General features: G+C 36.4%; 1 protein-coding gene across 26 annotated transcripts in view; it reads right to left on the bottom strand.

The window, feature by feature from the left end:
• LOC107073907 (lachesin) overlaps nt 1-18,067 on the bottom strand; it is a 168,922-nt gene extending 150,855 nt beyond the window's left edge. For 2 of the 26 annotated variants that reach the window (XM_015334828.2, XM_015334829.2), the window contains exons 1-2: nt 16,100-18,067; nt 3,482-3,615 (exon numbers count right to left, since the gene is read on the bottom strand). In XM_015334828.2, coding sequence (XP_015190314.1) covers nt 3,482-3,590 — 109 coding nt within the window. In that variant the 5' untranslated portion in view covers nt 3,591-3,615; nt 16,100-18,067. The remainder of the gene's footprint in view (nt 1-3,481; nt 3,616-16,099) is intronic. The other 24 variants (XM_089170988.1, XM_089170993.1, XM_089170998.1 and 21 more) reach the window with 24 other exon arrangements.
• Between the last annotated feature and the right edge of the window lie 8,579 nt (nt 18,068-26,646).

The following is a 26,646-nucleotide window of genomic DNA, read 5'->3' as shown; positions in this document are numbered from 1 at the left end:
TGCATCGTTATCTTTAAATGAAAATTTCCTATTATTACGAAAAAATGCCGGTTATACACATGGCACGGAACGTGTTAATGTATGCACACTTTTAAAAATCTAAAATTGCACAATCATTACATCTACGTAATTGCAATAACACGAGAAGAATTTATCAATTTTTTTTTTAAAAAAAGAACCCTACTTTTTTTCTTGTAATATTTCGAAAGAGTAGGAGGTTTGAGATTGGTCCAACTGGACCGGGACACATGTCCCATGACCAAGAAATTCTACGTACATATATTAAGCTGGAAATGACGTAGAAACGTGTTCAGCATGCTGTTAGAGACATCGGTCACACAACCATGGTATATCACACGCGTACGTAGTAAAGCGCATGCGAACACGCGCATCCTCTTTCCACCAACACTACTACTGGGGGGTGTGGGGGTGTGTGGGGGACGACGACGACGACCTATCTTCCGACACGAGTGATAGGGATGTCCTACGAATGAATCGGTACAACACCTTATGCCGGATGATTCATTACGAAACGACAACCGTCGTCGTCGTCGTCGTCGTCGTCGTCGTAGCCCTTGTCAAGGTTCCGGCATAACTTCTACGCCCCATACGCCATAAACTTTCCTCGATTTAACACGAATATCGACGTTTACGTCGATTCCTATCTAAGGATACGAGCAAAATTATCGTCACCAAGTTAGAGATCTAAAGTCATCGACTACTAGTAGTTTCTGTACGAAAACGAAGTAACCCCTCCCCCTCCCCTCCCTCTCTCTACCTTCCTTTTGGCAGGGAAAACACATAATTGAAATTCACGGTTCGCTATACAACGGATTAATTAGGTCGAGCCATGAATTAAGACGAGACACACCATGAGGATGGGACGGGGAGTGGAGAGGATGATGATCGATAATACCGATTTTAGTTTTGTTAACGATCTATAGGATTTTATGATTAATAATATAATCTACAAATAATCATATTTAATAATTCGCGAAAGCCGATTTTCAGTGTCTGCGTCCGATCTTCCAGTGTAGGGCGACGCTCGAATCTATGGTGCGCTTCATCTGGATTTTTGCTTATTCAAACCTAAACCAAGGTGGACCACCGGTGGTACGCGCCAGCGTGAACGGTATTAATTTATACAAAATATGTTTGCAAATAAATTGCATTTATCGTCGTTAAAATAGACAAGGAAATAAAGTTAACAAATGAAATCGATCTAAAGCATAACTATGTGATTGTAATTTTGATAAAATATTCTTTTTCTTCAAAAAAAAAAAAATGACTCGACTCGAAAAAAAAAGACAAAAATCTGCAGAGGTGAAATGAAACTACACACACGAGGAAATATGATGACGAAAGGAGAAAAAAGGTATAGGTAGAAGGGAGAAGGGAGAAGGGAGAGTGTGGGGGATCGTCTACCGTGTATAATAAAGTCTAAATGAGAAATGCGAAAAATCTCGAATGCGGATATTAAATTCAGCGTATCGTCAAAGCCAATGGACAGACGTCGCAAGCCGACAATAGATGTGATTACGTAGACACTATACATATACATAGATAGATAGTACTCGTCATTTCTCTTGACACGCGTTTCATTCGCTTACCAGTATACCAGATATCATTCGATATCTGGTACACTCATTTCTGCTTTCTCTCTCTTTCTCTATCTTTCTCTCTTTCTCTTGATCGAACGAATATGGGTGGGTGTTTCATTAGCACTTTTCCAACAGCATACTAATTACGAGGATAGACGTAATAATTATAATAGAGATAGCTGTCGTTGTCGTCGTCGTCGTCGTCGTCGTCGTGTCTATTCGGCATTTTGGTGATGTTATTCGTTTTTTTTTTTTTTACCATTGAAAAAAAGAAAAAGAAGAAAAAAGATCTACAAAAATTATTATCAAAATCAAATTATTAATTAAAGTAATGCAAACAAATGTACGTTTAAGTAAAACTGAGATTTGTTTTTTAGTTTCTTCATTCTCCTATTTTTTTTTTTGTTTCTTTCTTTTTTGTTCTTTTCAAACACCCTCCCTACCCATTTTCGTTTAAACAAAACTCGTGGGTAAATGTTTTTCATATGTGTCAGATTATCTACGAAATTATTTCAGATATGAAAGAATTTTTGTAAAAATATTTTGTATGCACATTTTTTCGTTTTTTTTTTTTAATTTTTTATTCTATGTATTTAAAATAATGAACTTGATTATTTGTAAAATTTTAAACAAAGGGATATTGTAGCTTATAATAAATATTTTTTGTCTTCTTCTTCATCTTCTTTAAGGATTAAGAAGACAACATTCACATCTCATCTTTCATTTTATCCTTAGATTACTTTTTTTTTCCTTTGGCCATCACTAGCCGTTCTTTTTTCTTAATCTTTTTATCTTCCTCCGTCTTCTTTCTTTTCAGATCATTTTTTTTTCTTTTTTTCTTTTTTTAAGTTTACCTTAGAAGAAAACGCGTTGACAAGGAAGAAACCCCCGAACGAACGACCGACCCTCTTCAAAGTCTCGAAACATAGAGAAACGAGAGAGTAGCATCGAACGTGCAACTTTTTAAAAAAGGATTACGATATAATCTACGTTCTTCTATCTCAGCGTTTTACCCTTTTTCTATTTTTTTTTTTCTTTTTTTTTTTACGACGATATCTCTCTAACGCGACCAGTTACACCGCCGGGCGGTCGGTTTACAGTACACCGTTAAACTTGCGTGAGACTTGGTCGTAAAAATAAAAAGAACTTTTCTTAAAGCTTTATGTTTCGTAAAAGGGAATACCTCGAAGGGTGGAAAAGGGGGAAGGGGGATGCCATTGCTAGCAGCCGTTGCTCACTCGACTCGATCTAACGACGTCGATTTTTTTTTCTGCCGTGTTTTAATTCTTTCAAAAAAAAAAAAAAAAAAATCAACAAATAAAAAAGCTATTATAATATTATCTTAAATGTTACACACAATTGCTTTAATCAAATTCCATTCTTTCGCGTGAATTTTATTTTATATATTTTTTTTTTTTTTTTTTAGATTTATTTTCAATTAAACGAAAAGAGAAAGAGAGAAAAAAATATGCAAGGTCTATTTTTTTCTTTCTTTCTTTATTTTTCTTTCAGCAAAATTCCTCGTTTAAACGAGTAACGTAGAAAACAGCATCGTTGGTTAGTTGGTTGGTTGGTCGACTGTCATTAAGTCAGAATCGAGTGGCAGGCATGACAGAGCGTTTCTGCTTATCGTTGTCTAGCACGACGAGCTCGAGATACTCGATACACAGCAGCAGCATAAAGCTTGACTGCTAGTAGTAATCCCTGACTCTACTACTACTACTACTACTACTACTAATACTACTAGCTAATAATCAATAATTCTCTGCTTTGTCCTTTAAATTTGATACAACCCCCGATCTAGATTAATTTAATCCATTAATTATATTAAAGTAAAGACAAAAAAGAAAACACAAAAAAATACTAAAAATAATTATTACCAATACTTTTGATGAGTGGAGATGCTGATGGTAGAGCTTGCAGGAGATGAGTAGCCCCGAGAAGTGTAAGTACGATGCGATAATACTTCATAGTGATGATCGTCATCATGTGTCATCTAATAATCCATGGAAATCTATAACAGAAAAAAATAACAGTTAATAAATCTATGATAACAAAAAAATAATTATTAATTATTATAACTTATGTGTGAAATAGAAGATGATATGAAAATACACGAAAAGATTTATTTTATTTTGTAATAAATAAATATATTAGATATAAATTTAAATATATATAATTTTATTAAATATATTTAATAAATTATTATATTTTTGATATATATATATATACTTCCTATTATATGTACGTAAATATAGTAGGAACTACACAGGATTATATTATATAATATAAATTATATTATTATAATTAATTAAATATATTTAAATATATTCTCTCCCTAAATATAAAATTAGAACACCGACTATTCAAACCCTAAACGAACGTCATCAGCAACACCCTTATCAGGATAGTATTATCCCCTACATTCGTCGAATCCGTATCCGATCCTTACAAGTGCATTGTGTGCTTGTTCGAAGAACATATTCAACAGAAACCTTGAGAAAGTCCTATCTAAAGGAAGGAATGGGAAGGAGGTGGACTTCGAAAACTGCATCTAACTGAGAACTCTTCTCATCGAAGAGTCACGAAAAAAGGGGATCTTCGATTGTCGTTCTATTATCCTAAACGATATCAACCTATGAGCATCTCTCTCTACACATGAATCCTCTTTTTCTTTCTATCATTTTTCCTTTTCTCTTCAACCATTTAGACACTTTTATACGATTTCTTTCTCTCTTCTTTTCTCTTCTCTTCTCTTTCTCAGCACCATTTAGTCTCTTTTTTACGATTTTCCCTCTCATCCCTTTTCTCTTTCTCTTTCGTGTAACTATCTTTACTTCTAACCGCGATAAGCTTCACACGGGAAAGAAACGACATCGAGTTTTTCGCACTAGACCAAATCTATTTTAAATTTTCTCACGTTTATATATATATAGATATAGATATCTTCTCTCATCGCTAACGTTTCGTATTTTCTTTCATTTTCTTTTTTTTTCCCATCCCTTTGTATTTGCATCGTTAGAAACACGATTTTCGTTTTCCTAACCTAAGAGAGTTGGGTGTAACAACGTAGCATATTAATTGTCGATAAATCAAGCTCGAAGTCTTTCTTATCTGACAGGTAACCGAAGACATCGAGATTACATGAAACGTTTACTAGTTACCTACAAGTTGGTGGCTTCCTTTCTACCTTTCCTCACGAAACACACCATGTCGTTTCCTTTTCACTATTTGTTTCATGCAAATACGTATCCATTTAACTGTTACGTTGATACCAAAACCGCAAAACTTAGCTAACTTTCGTTTTACCATTTACCGAGCTAGGTGTCCGTATAACCTGGAAGAATATTCCTCTTGATTTTCTAGCTAGCTCACTCCATTTCTCTTTCTTCTTGTTCTTTCACTTCGATGCAAATTAACATCCATTACGTAAACGTTACCATATATCATACCACAAACGAGAACTTCTCTTCTACAGTTCGGTTTCTAGATTCTCAGTCGTTAACTCGATTGTAACGAAATATCGACTTCCTCCGTCGACGGAATCGGTAAATCGATTTCATCGGAGAGCATTTTAAGCCAAGAGTGAGAGATAGAGAGAGAGAGAGAGAGAGAGAGAATGAGAGAATGAGATAGGCTAGTACTCGCTAACTAGACTCGCTTCATTGTAATCACCGACGACGCACGAGTTTGCTTTATCGTGATTAATATCACCGTCACCGGCAAGGTAATCCTCCCTCCTATACACCTGATTAACATAGCTACAATCGTGATTCCACGGGTCATAAATTTCGAAGCATGGCGTATAACGATCGAATTGACAGTAGACCTCTGCGTAACCTTCATTCAAACTTCAACCGGTAAATGCAAACTTGTGCACTCGCACGGTGTGTGTGCTGGCACGCTTACGTATAAACATTATCATAACTACACGACTATCCGGAGTAGAAGGTTAGAAGACCCAATTTGGGTTTGCAAAGTCGTTACTAAGCCCTTTCCTGCTAGTACAATTTCAGATAGATAGTACCTAACATCTACCCGCGAACTTTGGGTCTTCGTATCAAGGCGTGAACATCACTTGTACCAAGAAGACAAAGGTTAGAGCTAGATATATAGATAGGAAAGAGAAAGAGAGACAGAGAGATAGGTTAAAGGAGAGAATTGTTCTCTTCCTAGAAGCGCAACTTGACTACGAGACTACTTGCGTTTCCTTCGATCTGCTGTTACTGAAACGAACGCAAGTTCATCTTGAGTGTGCATACGACCGTTTCTAATGAACACTTATTACTCCTACGCATACTACTCTTGTTCCATTTGCAATTAAAGGAATACTTCGGAAGTTCGAGGAAATAAACGATTGAATGATAATGATACGAATGAATGGAGGAGCAGTATTTCTTACGGAAGAGTAAATCTTTTGAAAGAATGAATCGTAAGTCGAATGTCGTTGAATTCAATGAGGCGAATCATATAAAGAAAAAAAAAAGAAATATTACATATTACTCTAAAGAAAAGAAAAAAACAACCGATCGATCGAATTCGATCGTTTAATTCATTCAATCCGATAGTCTTTTTCTCGCCGTACAAATAAAAATAATAGTCTATCTGACTGCTTCTTTTTTGAAGAATATTCTTCTTAACATATATGAATACCACCACAACACTACCTATATCTATCTCTATGTACACAGGGCTGGATTGGGGATGGGGAAAGGAACAAAAAAACTATGAGGCAGTAGGAATAAAACACGAAAGAAAACATAATGCTTGGTCTGCTAGAGAAACTAACGTGTGTAGTATACTCAGCCAGAGACATAGGCATAAACGTAGAAAATATGTACGTAGGTAGGGTAACGTACGTCGTAGGTAGGATGCGAGCAGTCACCGCACGTGTGCACGCGCCGTGTGCCACTAGAAAATCGAGCAACCGTGAATGGGAATGACTGGGTTCTTTGAGGCATACATTTTTGTAAAATATTCATGTATACCGACGGTGGGACTATGACTATTCCTCTGCTACTGCTGCTACTGCTGCTACTGCTACTGCTACTGCTAAAGGTTAGAGAGGGTTGGAGGAAATAGTAGAGAAAGATAGAAATAGTATATACGTATAAACGAGACAGAAACCGTAACCACCCTTGTATTACCGCCTTTCAGGTAGCGAGCAGCAAAAGTCAGAATTGGTTCTGGAACAAGGATCGAGACTACTACTAGTAACAGACGTCTCTTTTCCTATATAACAGTCACGTTAAATTTCGTTGCTCATATATATATATATATATATATATATATATATATATGTATATTATATATTGGATCATTCGCTCGTTCGCAATGCTTACAACACTGGAACGACGAAACTATGGCAACGAATGACTTTTCGTTTTCTCTCTCTCTCTCTCTCTCTCTATATATATATATATATATATATATATATTGGATTGATTGGATAAAGGATTGTGAATGTAACGAAACATTTCTCTGTATTCTGTATAAGTAACGAATAAACTTGTAAAAGAAATTGATTTTTACACATTTAACCTCGGTAACTTGGGAATTTATCCAATTTGTTTCGTTTGATTCGATTTACAAAAAAAAAAAAAAAAATAAAAAAAATAGACAAAAACTAAGGTAAAATATTTTTGTGTTGTTTTATGTTTTCAATGAGATATAGCTCTAGGGTAAATGAAATGATCAAACACGTTGAAGAGAAGGAAGAAAAAGAAACAAGTTAGAGAATAAGAATAAGAAAAAAAACACAAAAGTTGGACAGTATGTCGCAACTTGTATGCAACAAAGCCATTCTCTCTCCGCAGTTACATCCCGCAGCTGCAATCAGCGTGTCATACAGGTACTGTGAAATTATACCGTCCACTTTGTTTGCTTTCTCGCTTTATGCTTGCTACGTAAAATGCTCCGGGTATATGCTCTGCCGGTATTCCCACCAAAGAGAAAGTGAGAGGCTGTGTGAAACAGAAAGAGAGACAGAGAAGAGAGAGAGAGAGAGTTGTATGTGCGTGTGTGCGTGCATGCTTGCTCGTTGAAGAGCAAACATGAGCCGCGAAAGGGTGCTGCTGCTGCTGTTGCTGCTGCTGCTGTTACACCGGCCGAAAACCAACACTTGCTTCTGCGTATTCCGCACAGTTAGGCCATCCAAACCTGGGGTCCATTTGTTTCAACCAGCTTGTCCACCACCTTACACGATTACACCCACGGATCTACTGAATGTCCGTTTACTCGAAAACAATGTAAACTTCTACTCGACTTCGATATTCGATCGGCGGTAAAATCTTCAAAATAAAAACTCGAAATGCATTATGTATCGATAAACCAATTGAAAATGCATCATTATATGCAACTATTTTTCTTTTTTTTTTTTTTTCACGGTAAAATGTCATTTTTCATACTTACGAACGAATTCTTATTATTTATTATATTCATGATGAATGTTTATTTGTAAAATTACTTTCATAGTTATTTTAGTTGATTCAAATGAAAATATACCCTTTTATTTTTATCATTTTTCTAGGCATAGAATAAAATATTAAATAGATTTCATATAGAATATTTTCAAGTCTGTTTTATAGAATATTTCAAGGCCGGAGAAAGAAGAAGAAGAAGTTCTAAACTTTTAACGTGATTTCTTACGTTCCCAAGTATTATATCGTCCATAATATAAGCAAATGTAAAGCATTTCCTCTTCTTATGTATATATATATATATATATATATATATATTTTTTTTTTTGTGTGGGTTCGCAGCAGCCATAACTTCTACGGATATATGAGCTTTATTATACCACGGTATGTATATCATTTCTCTCTCTTCACGCGATACGCGATCAGTGCGACACTTTTACAGTCTACGAAATGATTTACAACATATTATCATTAATTTACAACTTCTTTTTTGTTTATTTTATTTTATTTTATTTTGTTGTTGTAAATAAACGCCCCCCCCCCAAAAGAAAAAGAAGAACAAATATAGCGATATCAAAAACTACCACTAATATCATTTCAAATGATACAAATTTGCATTGGTATGGATGTCATAAATTTAAGATAATTAATTTTGACTTTTAAACGTACGACAACTTAAAAAAAAAAATAGTTTTAATTATATTGCTTAAACAACATTTAATTTGAACAGCTTGCAGTAGATAAGCAACGTATAAATTTTCTATCTACATATTTCCAATTATTATTCATTTATGCAAAGGAAAATGAATAGTCGTTCGTGATAAAGTGAATAAATATTAATCGAAGATCGAATAAATCCAGGTATGAGAGAGAGAGGGAGAGAAAGAGAGGGGAAGCGTGTAATATAATAAATAAATTTTGTCGAAATTCGTGTAATAAGAATTTACACGATATATTTTAAATGATTTCAATTCAATTTAAAATATATAATGGATAATACTTGAAATATTGGATTTACAATTAAAAGTTCATTGGTTTTAAATCATGAAACATTTAACAATTTCATCCTAATTTGCTATAGAATTGTTTAATCAAGTACAAATTTGTCAAATTGAACTATTAGCATTGTATTAAAAGGATTAATAGATAATAGAAATATTACGATTATCATTGACAATTTGATATAATCATAAAACTATGAGTGTTTTAGTTAAGAGAACGTTGATAGTTTTTGTGCTAGGTGTATTAGACCATTGTAAAGTTGCTAATGTTCATAGAAATATTCCTCGAAAAGAGACTTTCACGAATGCCAACGTCTAGTATAACACGACGGACCACTTTTCTAAGGTACATTTTACAGTTTCAGTTTTAGTTTCCACCTGTTCTGACTGTTTCGTGTACTCCTAGTTAAAACGTGGAGAAAACAAAAAATAGCACAAGTGCATGCTTCTTCTTTCAGGTTCGTTGACCCACAATGGTCAACAACAACATTTGAACAATTCTTTCACATAAAACGAACATTGTAAACACATTGTGCAACCACTGATAATGCTAATATTAACCATTAAATAATTCTATCGTATTTAATCGAGTAGAAGATTTAGTTACGCCAGTATCGTATTTCTCATCGTTTATCTATGATTATTATTGATTATAATTATAATTACAATTTAGTTCATTCATATTAAGAAAACAAAATGAAAAATCTCGAATCAACATAAATTTTCTCAATTTTTTTTGTTTATTTTTAATAACATTTATTTTGTTATTTGTTTTATTAATTTAACCCTTAAAGTGTACACTTCGTAAAAGTTAGTTAAAGTGCACTGTGAGTGTTTGACACCCCAACGTGTTTGAACGCGTCGTCTACTGAAGCCGCTATTTAATATTTAGACCTAGCAATTTTTTTAAAAATAGTTTGATACATCTTTTGTAAAATGGAATAGGTTTTATACCAATCTGAATTAACACTAGATGGCACTAGACAAATAGCCCATTTTGTCGAATTCAGTACCATTTTCAAGAGATCACAAATTTGTTGAGGTGTCAAACATCCCCCATGTGCACTTTAAGGGTTAATTTATTAGTTTTATTATTTTAATTTATTATTCGTTTTAATTAATTAAATTAAATAATTTGTTGTTTTAACATTTATTTGTTATTCGTAAAGTATACTATTTTACGTTGCGTTATCTCATTCGTCGAAGAGTGAAAAATAAAATGAAGAAAAAAGAAGATAAAGAGAGAGAGAGAGAGAGAGAGAGAGAGAAAGAAAAAGAGAATAAACGAAGCAAGGTGGAGTGATGGATGAAAAAAAGAATGGAAGGATAAAAACAGGTTGCGAGAACGCGGCGCATTTGTAAACCTCTAACGAGCCGTGTGCAAATAAAAGGGGATAAAACGGCCTCTTCCGTGGAAGGTACGTGTCATGTTCTTGAAATTCATATGCACTTTTCACTCCATGTAGCCTGTATTTATGCACCGGTATCACGATAAAACGGAAGTATGCGAAACGTTCGGAGTAATGTAGGTATAAAGTGAAAAGCGTATGTGGGTGGTGGAAGGAAATGGGAGAAAGGGTGGGAAGAGTTTGAGTATCCTTGCAATTGGAGAATTATTTTATCTTAAAAGAAGAAGAAGATGGGTCTTATTTTTGAATAAAGAATATTCTTGAATGATGTGATGACTATCTCATTTTTGATCATTGAATATTTATACGTTGTATATGAAGAAATTTGATACGATACTACACGGTGAGTCCATACTTTAACTGAAGAAAGAATATGAAACTAAAGAACAATGACTATATACCTATACTACTTCGTTTTACGAGTACGAAATATATTTTATCAATGAAAACGTCAAAAGAATGGAGAAAGAGCTTTCTCCTTTTTGTTTTTTGTTTTATTCCTTTTTTTTTCTTTTATCTTGACAGCTAGTAACTATCCTTCTCTATAGAGTGGCTAGGACTTTTTGTTCGATGAACTTTCTAACGCAATTTTCACGAACATTTTTACGAGAGAAGCAAAAGTATTTCCCGTCGTTTCTTTCTACGAAAAGAATGTGTATCTCTTTACCACTCTCGTCTCTCCCATTTACTCCAAGAGAGAGAGAGAGGGTAGAAAAAAAGGTAAAAGAAGAAAAAAAGAAAAAGAGAAGAAAAGGAAGAACATTTATACCGACACTTCCAAATGAGATCTTTACACGCACGACAAATTCAAGGATACGTGCGAGGGTGGAGAAGTATAATACCCCTCATACGACAGTACTTTTCCGTCATAATGCAAAACGCGTGTGTGTTGAATATAATACACATAAACGATTCTACAACATGAAGAACGAGATGTTTCACGTGGTGGAAAGCTTTACCACCCCTCACCTACCACCTTGGAAATGCACGCGGTAGTAATTTCGGACGCGTGAAACCCGTCATTTCTCTCGTCATCCTTCATTAATCCGTAAGCCTCGCGCGGATACGCCGTTGCATATTGCATTGAGGTAACACCCATTGGTGTTGTGTGTATGGCTATAGATTAATCCCTCTTGAAAGTGGAAGACCTCCGAAGTAGTATGCGTGTGTATTTATGTGTGTATGTATGAGAGAGAGAGAGAAGAGAACCGAGGACAATGTCACGCGCAGAATTTCGACTGATGACGAACCGCTTCGGTTCCATCTACACAAAACACCTACTCCAAAACATATATATAGGATGATCCCTTCCCCATTGATCATGGACGGGCGTTCACTTAGGAGAGTTCGAATCATCGTCTTTGCACGGCTGCTGCAGCCATTGTATTGTATGTCGTCGTCCTTGCATACGAACTCTCGTGCTACTCATCTCTCTTCCTCCCTCTTCCTCTACCCTCTCCCTTTCCCTTTCCCTTTCCCTTTCCCTTTCCCTTTCCCTTTAATGGGTTACGCTCGAGCCCGAGATACTCCGGCTGCATGACAAATGCGCTAATCGGCCTTCGATGCGAAACGTGTAGAATCGTTGTGTGCCTGTTCCGAAACCGTGAGTGATTAGTTTAATCCCGCGTGTCCGTACTGCCGCCGTATCTCGTTAAATATCGAACGATAAAAGATATTATATATTCTAACCGCGCGATTCTCCACCTCCTCCACCTCCACCTCCTCCTCCTCCTCCTCCTCTTCCACGTTCTTTCGTCAGCGCGTTCGTCCAAGCTGACACGTTGCACTTTCCATTATTCGTGAGAATACGTTCAATGAATGAGTTTTACTTTCTCGTACAATTTTTCTTTTCTCTTTTCTTTTCTTTTTTATTACAATCACAAATTTGTATCTTATACAACAAAATTGGAATTGAAATTCTTCGAGAGATTTGTACGAAGGAAGTAATCGATTTCAATAATATCCCTCGTATTTTGATATTCCGACGTATAACCAAAAGTTATGGTCGATTCCTCCGCATCGTTTCGTCGTTAAATCGATGACGAACCGATAAGATTATTTCGTATGGTACAGTAACCATCGTGGATCGTAAAATTACTAACCAATACTACCTAAAACTCTCTCTCTCTCTCTCTCTCTCTTTTGTATTTTTCTTTACATGCAGTTATTTTTTTTTTTTTTAGTTTTCCTTCATTATATTTCGACAAATAAAATAGTAAATGAGCTGCAATGGAGATGGGTAATATTTAATCCATTAAAAATTATCTTACCTAAAGTTATAAGAGTATGGGTGTATATATGTGTACATACCTAGGTTGATTTAAGCTAGCTCGGTTAGTGAATAAACTCGACGAATATTTCCCTTAAGTATCGTCTTCCCTAATTTACTTGAAACAACACACCCACACAATGTATGCATGTATATATATATATATATATATGTACGTTAACTTTTTTATCGTTTGTAGAAATACCAGGGAAGGATATTACTCGCGTAAAAGAAGGTCAAAAATTACCGCAGAGAAAAGAAAGATGGAAAAGTATCGTGAATTTTTCAATGGGAATTTTGCGTTGCGAAATGAAAGTAAATATAAGATATACGTATATACATGGATATACTATATATACACACAAATATATATAAGTGAAAAGTGACGGATGGATGCAGTGTCTCGATACGAGAATGCAGAATATGTTATTATATATATGACAATAAGTGTAGCCGACGTATCTTCATTCTTATTTCTCGTTACATTTTCTTCTGAAAATTGAACGATCTAACGGAATGTCGGATGGATGCTGGTAGCATGAAGTCGCCTACCGTTACGATCCACGCGAGTGATAAATATTCCTTTCCGAAAAGATAGAAATCTCATTATTTGGGAGACGGACGATCGACGGTTCTTCTACCTACGAAGTAGTGCACTACGTCACCCTGCTATCGTTATTATCGAGAGCCGTTCGAGTACGATCGAAGATATTCTACGTATATGTACCTACGTGTATACTGACCTATTCTGAACCCACACATACACACATACACACATACACACAAACATGTTCATTCCTTTCTACACACCTATGTATTTTCCTTTCTTCCTTTTGTTTTTCGTGCCATCTTTTCCCACCATCACTACTACTATCACTACTACTACTACTACTACTACTACTACTACCACCATCAAAACCATCGCTACCATCTCCCACGCGTTCTGTCCTCCATCCGCTTCTTCCATCAATCATCCGAGTTTTGTGCGAGATTCACCCATTATTCGATTCCCCTTTACCACCGTCGACCTCTTCTTCTTCTTCTTCTCCGTTTCACCAATCGTAACCTACTACTACTACTACTACTACTACTAGCATCACCTTCGTCTCGTCCCTTCCTGCATCATCTTCTCGACGATCCTTCTTCTCGGCTCTTGTGAGATTCGAGTTCTATTATTCCAACGAGATCAATTCTTGTCCAAGAAAAACGACGTCGATACCGATTTACCCTCGGCCATATTACCCCTTCCCCGTTTTTACACGTACACAATCAAATATGAAAATATCATTTGTTATTTTATCATCATCCAGCATTTTAATTGATCTCGTTTTCATAAATCCTCTAATGGTTTTATTTCCCTTTTTACCTATCTTGCCTTTCATTACTGCGATCCAATCATTTGTTGCTATTACTTTTTTTCTATCTTTTTTTTTGTTTTGTTTTTTGTTTTTTTTTTTTGGACAAACACGCGTTCATTAAATTTTGTTTCGTTTCATTCGATTCCGATCGAAAGCACAGAAATAATAGGTAACGTTCGTTTTCTTTCCCAAAAGTATATAAAAAAAAGTTTAAATACGAGTTTTGTTATCGTTTAAAATTAAGGGAAGGGGCTTACTAACTATATAAACCTTGAAACTCGTTATTTTTGGTGATACCGAAAACTAAAGGATTATTCGAAATAACTTGACTGTAATCGGTTTGATTTGACGGTGAAACGTTGTTTTCCAGAGAGTGAATTAGAGAATCGTATTTATTTTAATGAGGTTTCATTTCTTTGATTCGTTTCTTCCTCATCTTCTTCTTCTTCTTCTTTTCAGATGAGGTGGTCTCTTGTGGCGACGGTGTTGGTGGTGGTTAGTGGTGATGGTGAAAACAGATTAAAGGATTTAAAACTCCTTTTTCCATTTATGACGGTCAACATTCTTTTATAACGAATCCATTAGAGTTGTGTCCGTGATAACGAAATTGAATTTTTTGTCTTCCTCCTTTCCACATTGCTATGTTACATTATTATTGTCAACGACGACGACGACGACGACGACGACGACGATCCACCGTTTGTAAATTGAAATGAACTTTTCTAAAGCGAAATCGGGCTCTGGCCATTTAATTATTATGCATTAAGGGTGTACCACAGTGGTGCACTTCCCCCTGATGATAGTTCGGTAGCTTCGTAAACGATACGACACGGTACCGTACCATAACCAGCACGAGGCAAATATCGTCGACGGTCCTTGAAGGAGGAGCATCCGGAATTGTTTTTTTTTTTCAATGCTTCCCTCGTTCCTCGTATAGTTGTTGCACCGTGGAAAATGAATTTACGGGTCCGTTGAAAGAAAATGTCTTTCTTTCTCTAGGGGAAACTTATTCTAAACGAGGTGAAAAGTCATATTCATTTTTTCTTTTTTTGTTATTCTAACGTTTATATAAAAGATCACATAGGTGGTTACGCGTCAAGGACACCTGGTTACTATAATCAATATTAATTTTCACCCTAGGACACGGTATTGTTACAAAAATTACATAGAGTGAGGTTTCGGATGGATTTCTAAATCACTTGGTCACAAATGAGAGAAATAGAACAAGGGTGCAACTTCAATGGGATCATAAATATTTCTTTCTAAATCGAAAGAAAAAGAAAAAGAGAGAGAGAGAGAGAGAATCGTCGTACATTCTACTTCGAGATTTTCTATCTGAGAAATGGATGACGTTAGGACACGTGCAAGTAATGGATCACATTATGGCTATAATTCTATTTGATATTACATCGATATCCTAAGCTTGAAGTAAGACGAAGTGAAAAAGATCCCTAGTACTATCGAAAATAGTAAAAGAAAAGGGATTGATTTATAATTTTCAAATAATATTGTACGATTATAGCGTCTAGTTTTAAAAAAAGAAAAAGAAATATTTAATACTCGTAACACTTATTTCAAAAGTAAGAAATGAAGAGTCTGACACACCTGTTAAACCAATCGAAATTTTTATATAAAAGAGAATTAAAGTTCCATTACACCTTAAAACTCAAAGCTCACTTCTTTTCTCTAACCGAACGAACGACTCTCGTAAGAGGAGGTCCCCATACGAAGGGATTCTTTTCGTCCGTTCGAAAATATACCTTTGGAGTGTTTGAACGAGCTCGAAACTTCGTTGGAATCCTTTGAAATTGAAAAGCCTTCTCGTGGCTTTCCCAAAAGATTACGTCGAGGAGTGTGTGTGTGAGAGAGAGAGAGAGAGAGAGAGAGAGAGTTGTGTTATAGATAGAAGAAAATCGATTTGTAAAACGAATCTAGCGATGGAAGACGACGAGACAAAGGTAAGAAAGAAATAAAAAAAAAAAAAAAAATAGATAACAGATAAGTATAGAACGTAGAAAATAGTTGGAGAAAAGCGGCTTTACCTCGGTAGTGAGAGAAAGACAGAGAGAGAGCAGTGCTGTTTCTCCTTGTTTTCTTCTTTCCTTTTTATCTTCGAATTTCTCGATTTCAGCCGGAAAACACAAAAGAAGATTCAACGTGAATGATGAAAGTGGCGCGAGAACGATGCAACTATGATGTTGTTGTTGTTGTTAAAAACACGACGTGTGTCACTTGATATGCAAGAAATATCCATTCACTTTTATCAAAGCACTGTAGCCCTTTAATTCACTAAATCCCCCCCGGTTGAGCTTGCAAGAACACGAGCAACAGAAGAGCTTCTGGTGAATCCTCCTTGAAATCGTTTTTTTTTTTCTTACTAACACAACGTTGTTGTTAGATGCAACTCTCGTCTTCTTCACACGCAACCAACCATACGTAATTTTTATCCCATTAACGTCGACTAATCATTTATTTTCTTATCATTATTGTATCGTAATAATACACTCTTCACGCAAAATGTTTCACGATCGATGATCGATCGATCAGATCAGATCGATATACGCGACCGACACTGTTTTGATTATTTCAATAGATAAAATCGATAAAATTAGTCCCAACACAGTTGTAACACGAACTATTTTCCTTTATTAAATGCGCTCGAATCTTGTTAAAATGTGGATAATAAACAAAAATGATCGAAATACACACAAATAAGTTCACTTATTTCCTCTTTCCATGAAACAGTGAAGAGGGGTGAGTTGTGGGAGGTTGGGGCGGAAACAAATTCCTGTTAATTTCACGTAGCAACGCACTCGATAACACCAAACAATAAAACTGCTTTTTATAGAAGAGGAAAGGGGTGGAAGGGGAGGGTTGTATTGGTAAGGGGTAGGTTTGTAGTAAATCGAACAAGTTTATAACGGGATTTTTTTCCGTTGGTTGATACAATCCGACGGTGGGATCTAAATGAGACCGAGACCCCAGAATTTCATTGATGGAAATGTTATGACAAAGTGTCAGAATGGAAGGAGTGGAATACGATATTTATGTATAAAGAAAGAAAGAAAATGTAGGGGGATGAAAATAAGGGATTATTTTATCGGCTAACAACCCACGTCGTTCTCGTCGTAACACCTCGCGAATTTCGGCGCGAAGAAGAAACATCCGATCGTACGATCCCACGTCGTTCACGTCTATGATGATATTGATACTCCAATAACACTTTGCTTCCCATCATCTTCCGATTACATGTCGTAATCGAAATTACATTATTATATGTATATATATATAAAAGAAAAGAAAAAGAAAAAAATCAAACAAGTGACCGAGAGATAACAAGTTCAAGAATAACAAACTATATTTCTCTTCTTTTTATCTTATCTGTTGCACTTAACACGCTTATTATATCTTCCGATACTACTACGAACGTTGTTATTGTGTTGTTGATGTTGTTGTTGTTGTTTCATACGTTAACTCTTTTTTTTTCTTTTCCTTTTTTTTGACCGTTCTTCTTCTTTCTCTCTCTTATCGTAACACGCGCGTTTTATCCTCTTATTTGTTGTTCGCTCTCTCTCTCTCTCTCCCTCTCCCTCTTTCGTTCAAGCTCGAGCTCAGACTCTTTGCGAAAAGCGGAAGAAGAGAAAAGAGAGAAAGAAAGAAAGAAAGAAAGAAAGAAAATAGTAGTGGTGTTGTGAGTAGTGTGAGGAAAATAAAAAAAAAGTGTGGACAGAAGAAAAAAAATAAAAAACCTCGGAGGGCGGGGAGATAAAAAAAAAGGGATGATTTAGACGAACAAAAAACAAAAGGAAAAACGTTTCACGTGTCTCCGCGGGTAGATGATATAGCGGGGAAGTAAAAGGGGGGAAAAGAAATAGCCGTGTGTTTCCGTTGTATAGTTGGACTGACGGATAAAGAGAGACAGAGAGATTCGCGCGCGCGAAAGCACCGCAAGTGATGCTGCGATCGGACTGGAGCCTCCGGCACGGCGCTGCCGTCGTGACGACTGAGAACCAAACCAAAATCATCCCTTGCCGCCGCCACCACCCTCCCCGAGATGCAGCTGGTGGTGGTGGTGGTGGTGGTGATGGTAGAGAGGGTAGTAGGCAGGGTGGTCGAACGGCCAGTGACGTCGAGCGCCCTCGAGTTACCCTGCGCACAACTACCACCACCACCACCATCACCATAACCACCACCATATTTGATCTTTTATCGTATTATCATTGGTATTCTTTCCTAATCAATGTTCATTTTTATTTTCTACGATTCTACGAAGAATAATAATTACCTTATCACCTCACCCACCCCCCCCCTTCTGTCGGTAGGTTCTTTCAAAGAGAAAACTGTTCGATACTTACTTACCTACCTCTCTTACAGAGAATATATAATAAAAACGAGATACACGACTCTAGCTCGCGAAAACGATGAATTTTCGATGCACCACTGCCGGGGTGTTAACTTAAAATTCTCTTTACAGACGACACTTTACCAGTACGGCACGTTCTTTAGGAAAGTTCGCGCTCAAAGCAAATATATATCCGACATAGTCGAGTCTTAACGCTTAAATTCTAGACGCGGTAAATCTCACCTGTCCGTTTCGACATAGATAAGATTTTGATAATATCAAATAGAACGAAATTGGAGAAGATTCAAGTTCCTTCTTTCCTCATAGTCCTTTTCTCAGCGTGACCAGAATACCATGAAAATGAAGTTTCATGATGTTACTTTTTCTAGCATAAGCGCCGTCTACCGTTTACCGCTCAATCTTAACGTTCAAAGCTTCTTAACGTTTCGCGCTCTGACCGCGAAAGTGTAAGTAAGCCAAAAACTAAAGCGATTTTGCTCTGAAATGAAGTTCAACGTAAAATTAAAGTCTATATAAACTTATGAACTTTCTTAACGGTGTGAACTTTCATTCTGAGAAGAAGAGAGAGAGGTCGGTTAATTCAGTAGTTAGCTCTTCCTAAATAGTTATAGCAACACTTTCAATAACTCTAATGCTCGTAAACTTTGCGGTACGCGGCCACTGCATAATGCATTAAAAATTTCCATATGACCTCGTAACGCTGTTAATGATTTAGCGATGGCACGAGAAGGAAAAGAAGATAAAAGAAAAAGAAAAAGAAAAAGAAAAAGAAAAAGAAAAAGAAAAAGAAAAAGAAAATAAAAAAAGAAAAGAAGGTAGGAAATAACAGCAAGTTAATCTCGCTATGACTAAAACATTCGTTAAAGAAATAGGATAGCAAAGGTGTAAAAGGTGTTACGATATCTTTCTCTAACATTTTTCAATCTAAAAGCAAATTAATTAAGATAGTACAGTCCTGGATCAAGGTAGCCCCCTGTTAACGCCTCTCAAACCACCGACTCGTGAGGGAGCATTCCATATGCATAGCTTGCGGCTACATCTCAGACTGACTACATCACCAAATCCCGTCCCTTGCACCACCTTGCACCCTTTACCAAGTCCTAGTCAACCATTTCCCTTGGTAACTGCTGTGTAGATCGTATATCCATTCTGTTCTGCCTTCTCCCCCCTTCCCTCCCCCTTCCCTCCCCCTTCCCTCCCCCTTCCCCTCCCCCTTTACTTCCTCCTACTCCTCCTATTTCTACCTTGCCTACAGTTATACATATAATTATATATCTATACTGTAGTGAAACGTGCTATCTACACATCTCAATAACAATAACAAGGAACTTACCAAGCATCAAGGAAGCCTTTGGGCCTTATTTGAGTTTCTCTCTCTTTCACTTGTTCCCTCCATCCTTCGACCAGAAGATTAGATTTTGATGCTATTAGGAAATTCCAGTGAATCGTGAGGTAGGTTGGAACGCTACGGAAAACTTTTGGACCGCTTTCATTAAAAGATTTGCTTAAACTCTCTCGCGCGACGTTAAAGGCACGAATCAGGCGCATGAAAAGCGGTTTAAAGGAACATAGTGGCAATTTAAAGTCAACTTTTGTTGGTTAGACGAATTAGATCTTTTAAACGATTAATATATCATTCGTTCAAATTACAAAAAAAAAAAAAAAAGAAAAGGATTATATTATGTCTGTGAAATGAATCGATAATGTTTACGATGCCTAATTATATATATATAGAGAGAGAGAGAGAGATTATAAGTAGAAATTTTTATTATCGCGTATTATTTCATTTCACGCTTTTCTCATACGTGAAAACATTAAAGTGTTTTCTCTTCGTTAATTGGTATCTCCTCCATAGTGATGCGAGATATTGTTAGATTCGATTAACGAAATGAAAGAGACGCGTTATTTTTAGTTTTACCTCTCACAATTTCCCGGTTAAGCTTAACGCGTACAAAAAATATCAATAAAATGAAATTCCCGTGAGGGGTATGTCCCTCCCTCCCTCCTTCCCCTTCCTGTCGTAGAAAATTTTAATTGCCACTGTTAGACCTGTGTGAATAATAAGTACTTGAACGATCGAGAGCTTAATAGCGACCTGAAAGAGTGTTCCCTTTAAGCTCACCTCATAATCGAGCTACATCGACGTGATTAATCCTCCCGCGAAATTTCTACCCTTATATACGATGGAATATTGTTCTCACTCACTCACTCTCTCTCTCTCTCTCTCTCTTATTCCTTCTTTCCTTCTTTCTCCCTTTCTTTACTTTTTTTTTGCCTTTCGTAAGTCGACATTCTACGAGAAAATGTTCCCTGCACTTTTACAATATTTATTTTTCAATCTTCCACCAACAACTCTCTTCTGTCCGTTCCTCTTTCTCGTTCTATCTTGGAACGTTCCCAGAGACAGAATAGAAACACGTAGCATAATAAACGTTAGAACAATTCGCAAGTTCGTCCATTGTTCCAACTTAGAGGGAACGGGTAAAGCAATACGCGCCGTGTTTCAACCTCTAAGAAAGCTATCGCATCTTGTCCAAAATACTCGGGGAAACATTGCACACTTGCATACGTCTTGGCGGGAGATAAATACAAGCCGAGTATAATCGCATAACGAAAGTCGCATTGTTTGGACGTTCTAACTATAATTGGGTAAGTTAAATAACTTAATAAATTTATGTCTGCAAAGAGTAAGAATGATGTTTTAACTCGTTCAACGACCAGCATGAAAAATCGCTACTGTTTCTTCTGGGGAGGAAACGGCCTAAAATTTAATCTGATTGTGAGAAGTATAAAAAAAATAAAAACTACAAGTTATGGTAAAATGATACGATGCAATATCGATGAAACGATACGATGCGTAAATTCTAAAATATATACGCAGAAATTGTCTACCTTGACCTCGTTGAACGTCATCTCGTATTTCTCTCTCTTTTTACTATCGATTGCAACGAAAAAAAAAAAAACAAACAAACAAAAAGAATGAAATGGAAATAAACCTTTTTATCTAACAACAATTTTCTATCGAGTGCAATAATAAATAGACAACATCATTAGGCATTATTATAGAATATTTACGACATTATTCTTCCCATGGAAATTCTTTCTTTCGAGATATACAAAAGAATTCCCATTGTTATTGAATGATTGAAAAAAATGTTCTATCTCTAAAAAAAAAAAAATATCAAAGTGAATATCTTTTTATTAAATATCTATATATATAACAAATATGCGATCGATATGGTAGGTATCGGTCATCCATTTGACAATGTGACACGATAAAAAAAAAAAAAAAGAGAGAAATATCAAATGTTTCGCGAATTCAATCAGCACAAACAAAAAAATAAAATATGTATTTCAAATATGTCCATAAGTCAAAATGAAACGAAGTCTAATTACTTAGGTTGGTTGCTTGTTGTTAACTACGATATAGAAAATATATATATATATATAATTATAATCCTTAAAGCAACGTGAGGTTAGCACGTCGTAAAATGCCTTCGCCTTTCAGAACTGTAACTGTACACCGGGTGTACGGAAAGGTCCCCGATCCAATCGGCGAGGCTATCAGAAGTAGTGATTAAAATGGGAGGTGAGTGCTTGGTCGGCAAAAGGGGTTGAAGGTGGTCTTGAATGCTGGTAGGTGGGGCGCGAGGGAGGGAGGGTGGGAGGGAAGAGTGAGGTCTCTCTCGTTTCGGGCTTGGGGAAACGTAGATAACACTTCTTACCCGAGGGACTTCCCGCGACCCCAATCTCAAGTCAGATATTGTTCCGAGCTTTGAAAGCTCAAAAGAACTTGTGAAAAGGCATTTCGTCTCGATTCGATGTATTATACCTGGCTCATACGTATTGTACTCCCGATCTCTCGCTTCGCGACTTTGGTTAAAAGGAAAAATATCGGGAAAACCGTCCTTACTTACTTTTTGGTACTACTCTGGATTGACGTGCCTTCTAATCTATGGTCGTTCGCCCTCCCCCCTCTACTCTCTACTCTCTTTTTCTATTTCTTTTTTTATGATTTTTTTTTTTTTTTTTACTCTCTTCCTCTTTCTTTCTTCTACTTACTCTTTATTCAACTTTCTTTATTTCTTTCTTTCTTTCTTTCTTTCTTTAAACTTTGATATATTTTTATTCGAGAAAAGTTATGGTCAGTGTAAAAAAGTTTCTTTGTGTGTGTGTGTGTGTGTGTGTGAAAAAGTGGCGTTAACTTTTAAATGACATTAATGTACAAAAATATAGACATAGGTTTCATGTACTTTCAATTGTCTGCGTAATCCAAATAACACGTTCCAAGAAATTATCTTACACGCACGTCTTGGCAACGAGGTCTTATTTTACTACTCGTATCACACGCGAGCGAGGAGGCATGCCATTGTTATTTGAAAAACTAATTTAACATTGTCGAAGAATAAAACCACCAAAGGAGCTTATCGAAGTAGAAAAACTCTCGAGTAATCTAAGTTAACTCTACCAATAATATAGCAGTTTGTTTTTTTTTTCTTTTATGATAAATTTACCCTTGCCAGTTCCGACACATCAAAGTATTGTGAAACCCATTTGAAAAGAACAATGATAAAAAGAAAGAGGAAGAGAGAGAGAGAGAGAGAGAGAGAGAGTGGGAGTATATTCGATAAAAATTCGTCGTAGAAAAGGGGAACCAAGAGATCGTCGAATTTGCGGTTGAGTAGGGCAGAGGTTGGACAAATTCTGTACACCCCGGTAAGAAATAGTCGGCAGGGACAAAGATTCGAGGAGGACGATAAATAAATCTGAAAAGGTACACCGAAAGAAAGAGAAAGAAAAATAAAAATAAAAAGAAAAAAGAAAATGAAAAGAGTAAAGAGGAATGGAAAGACGAAAGTAGAGGGGGGAAAAAGGGAGAAAGTAGTGTCGTGACTGAGGATATATAGATGCTACTTCCACTCCCTTAGCGCGAACAACACCGAGGGTGGTTTGCGCGGTCGTATGTTCCTCACTGTGGCACCGTTCACTCGGAAGGATTTAAAGGCATGAGCGTAACCGTACGATACAACTCCCCATTCCTTCTTTTCGTTCGTTCGTTCGTTCGTTCGTTTATACGAGAAGGAAGCAGCCACGAAACGATGATGTCGTAGGTCACGCTAGTCTAGGAGAAAGGGACTGGAAAGTAGAGTTTATGCGATAGGCAAAGAAGGATCCATGTAAGGCGTCACTTGACAGAGTAGTTACCGAATAAAGTGACAAGTTTGTGCACTACTTCGAATATATGGATCACTTATGCATAGCGAAGGACCATTTCGCTTCCTTTCCTCGATGCACCGGATCTACAATGAAATTTACTACCACAACCACACGACTAGATATCTTCACCATACTCAAATTTATAACAACGGAATATAATAGAACACAGCGTGTGCTTTTACTCTTCAAACTAGATCTTATGCTTCAATCTTAAAGAAAAGAAAGAGGGTGGTGGTCGTTTTGTTCATGGAATTACGAAGCTTTCATCCCTTTGACGACGTAGGAGTACGGTCGAAAAACACATGAAAAACTTACCTTAGTAATCTGGAACCGACATTTGCTTTTTTTTTTCTTTTCTTTTTTTCTTTTTAGATTAGCTTTCGAGTACTCTATTTCGTTTGCGAATTTTCTTGATGAAATTAAGTTTTAGAAAAGATGAAAGAATGAAAATTATTGTTTCCGATATGTAAAGCATTTTATAGTTGTCGTAGAATTGAGTAAAAATACGTCGCGCTAAATAAAGAATTCTAAATTTTGGTACTTTCGAACAATCAAAACTTTCCGACCCTTCCGGCCATAGCGATATTTGCTCCCGACGAAGACTCTAGGGCGTGGTTGAAAGTAAGTTTTACGGGAACAGAGAAAACCCGAACGAAACTTTCTTCCATGCATTTTCAGCGCGAGCTTGCTCGCACCTATTTCTCTTTTTTTACTCGACTCGAGAAAATAATTTCTCTCTTTTTCCCTTTTCTCCTCCTCCTCCTCCTCCTCCTCCTCCTCCTCCTCCCTTTCTCTTCTACCCTTTCTACAACTCAATCGCGAATGGGAGACAATATTTTTGGTGCGACGTGGCGAAGACGTTCTCTACACGGTTCCGAATTAAAATGTCGGCCCGAAGTAACTTTACCTAGGGAACGTTCCTTTTTTTTTATCTTTTTTTTCCCTTTTCTTTTCTTCTTTTTCTTCTATCACGATTTTGGAATATTACAAAAGATTTAGATTTATGACCAAAATCATAGATATTTTTCAAACGTAGGTATACATATATATTATTGCCGTTAATACAAAATTCTAACTAAGAATAACATGATAAAAGATTTTGCCGAAGTATCTTTTTTTTAACCTCGACTCAAAAGATTGTCCCGAGACATTCCAGGCCAGGTAAGAAGCTAAAATCTTCAAGAACATAAATCTAAGGAAAATCCAGGCTTGCTTTTCTACTATCTACCTGTCTACAAGATATCGCGGAGTATTTTATTTTAAACAAACGAGTAGCACTGTGTCTGCATTCGAAAGGAGAAAGTCCTACGAGAAGTCGAAAGAAACTGAACGAAATCTTTTTTCACACCTATTTTTCTTCCATTTCCTTATCTTTTTTTTCTTTTCTATTTCCTTCGTCGTTTTTCTCGCGTCGTTAGTCACGTTACGCGCGACCTGACACATGACGAACTCCAACTCGACTCATTAATCCTACCAATGCGTTTTCTAAGATCACCGAAGGATCTTTCCACCTACCGATGAAAATTGCACTTTCCATCATGGAATAGAAAAAAAAAAAATCGATGCTTATCCCGTCAGAGTTCTCGTCTCAAATCATTTTCATCTTTCTACTTGACAATTCGAAATTGCGATTTTTAAATATTCCAATTCTTATTGAAACCTAGAACGTGTAGAATAATTTGATTATTATCGTAGATCAAGAGAAATAATTTACGGATAAACAAGAACGTTATAATCTTCAATAGAAATAATAAGATTTCTTGTTGAAAAAAAAAAAAAAGATTTTCTAATGAATATTATTTTGCTGGCATAGTAACGAACACTGCTGCTTCTACATGTAATGTCGCAAGAGGTAACATAATACAGTTTACTCCAACTATTTTAACAGCTTTGTTGCTTGTCAGAATTTCATGTCATGAGAAATATACGCGGAGAGTTCGTTGATCATTAATCTCTTACTATTGTGTAAACTCTCATTTATGTTCGGCATTCTAATAAGCATAACAATCTAGTTTCTTCTAAAGTCGAGAATAAACTCGTGACCATTGTCACGGAGAAAAAATTCATTAATCTTTCCTATATTTAATACGGACATCTTAAGTTTCGATATTGAATAATTAAACAACACATGAGGGAAAGGAGAGCTTTGTGTATAAGACAACAAGTTTACAAAATTAAACTAAGAAGTTTGAAAACAATTTCTAACTATGCTTTACACATTATATTTCCTAAAACGATGAACGAGCTGTTCAACGTTCACATAATACGAAGGATCTGTATGACGATGTTACGCATCGATCGATCGACTGCACGAAGGCGATGCCCCCGAGGGTTCAATTTCCTGGGATTTAGCGTAGCTAGCGAATATCGCAGACGTGAGAAGCAGAATCTGCGAACTGTCTCTTCATGAGCAGTTTCTCGTCGATGCTTAAGAACTATTTACTCTAAGTCCTACGCATATTACGAAAATTGCGAATCATTTCGTCAACCATTTTCATCTATGAATTTCTCGCACTTTGCTTCTACGAAACGTTCAAATGTTCCTAGTTTACCATAATGCATAGAATAGATACAATGAAAGGATGATCGAGTAAAGATGAACCACAATTGTTGGCAACTCGACTCTCTTGATCTCTTTAAAAATAATTCTCTATCTCTCTCTCACTCTCTCTTTCTCTCTGTCTCTATCTCACGCTTCTCTCAATCGACTGATAATCCCTTGGGATTGTTACGGTGGAATAACGTGCCACCGTCGTCCCCTTTAACTCCAGTATGTTCCCTTCCTATGGTAACTATGGTCAGTTGCCGGACCGCAATCTGCATTCCGTTACCTAGTTGACGTAACACGACGATGTATGTAGATATATACATGTCATACATACGCAGGTTCGAGGTATCCAACTGCCTGGTAGCCCTCTAGCGTGCACCATGTACTATGTAATATACGTAACCTCGAGGAGAATACATACTTCATGAATGACCGGTTAATTAAAAATATTTATTATCTAT

Source organism: Polistes dominula, unplaced genomic scaffold, assembly GCF_049000335.1.
Source record: "Polistes dominula isolate Pdom_NZ unplaced genomic scaffold, Pdom_raw_medaka contig_31, whole genome shotgun sequence".
NCBI classification, from domain to species: Eukaryota; Metazoa; Arthropoda; class Insecta; order Hymenoptera; family Vespidae; genus Polistes; species Polistes dominula.
Note: the sequence above shows the minus strand (reverse complement) of the source record. Positions and strands in the feature narration are given on the sequence as shown.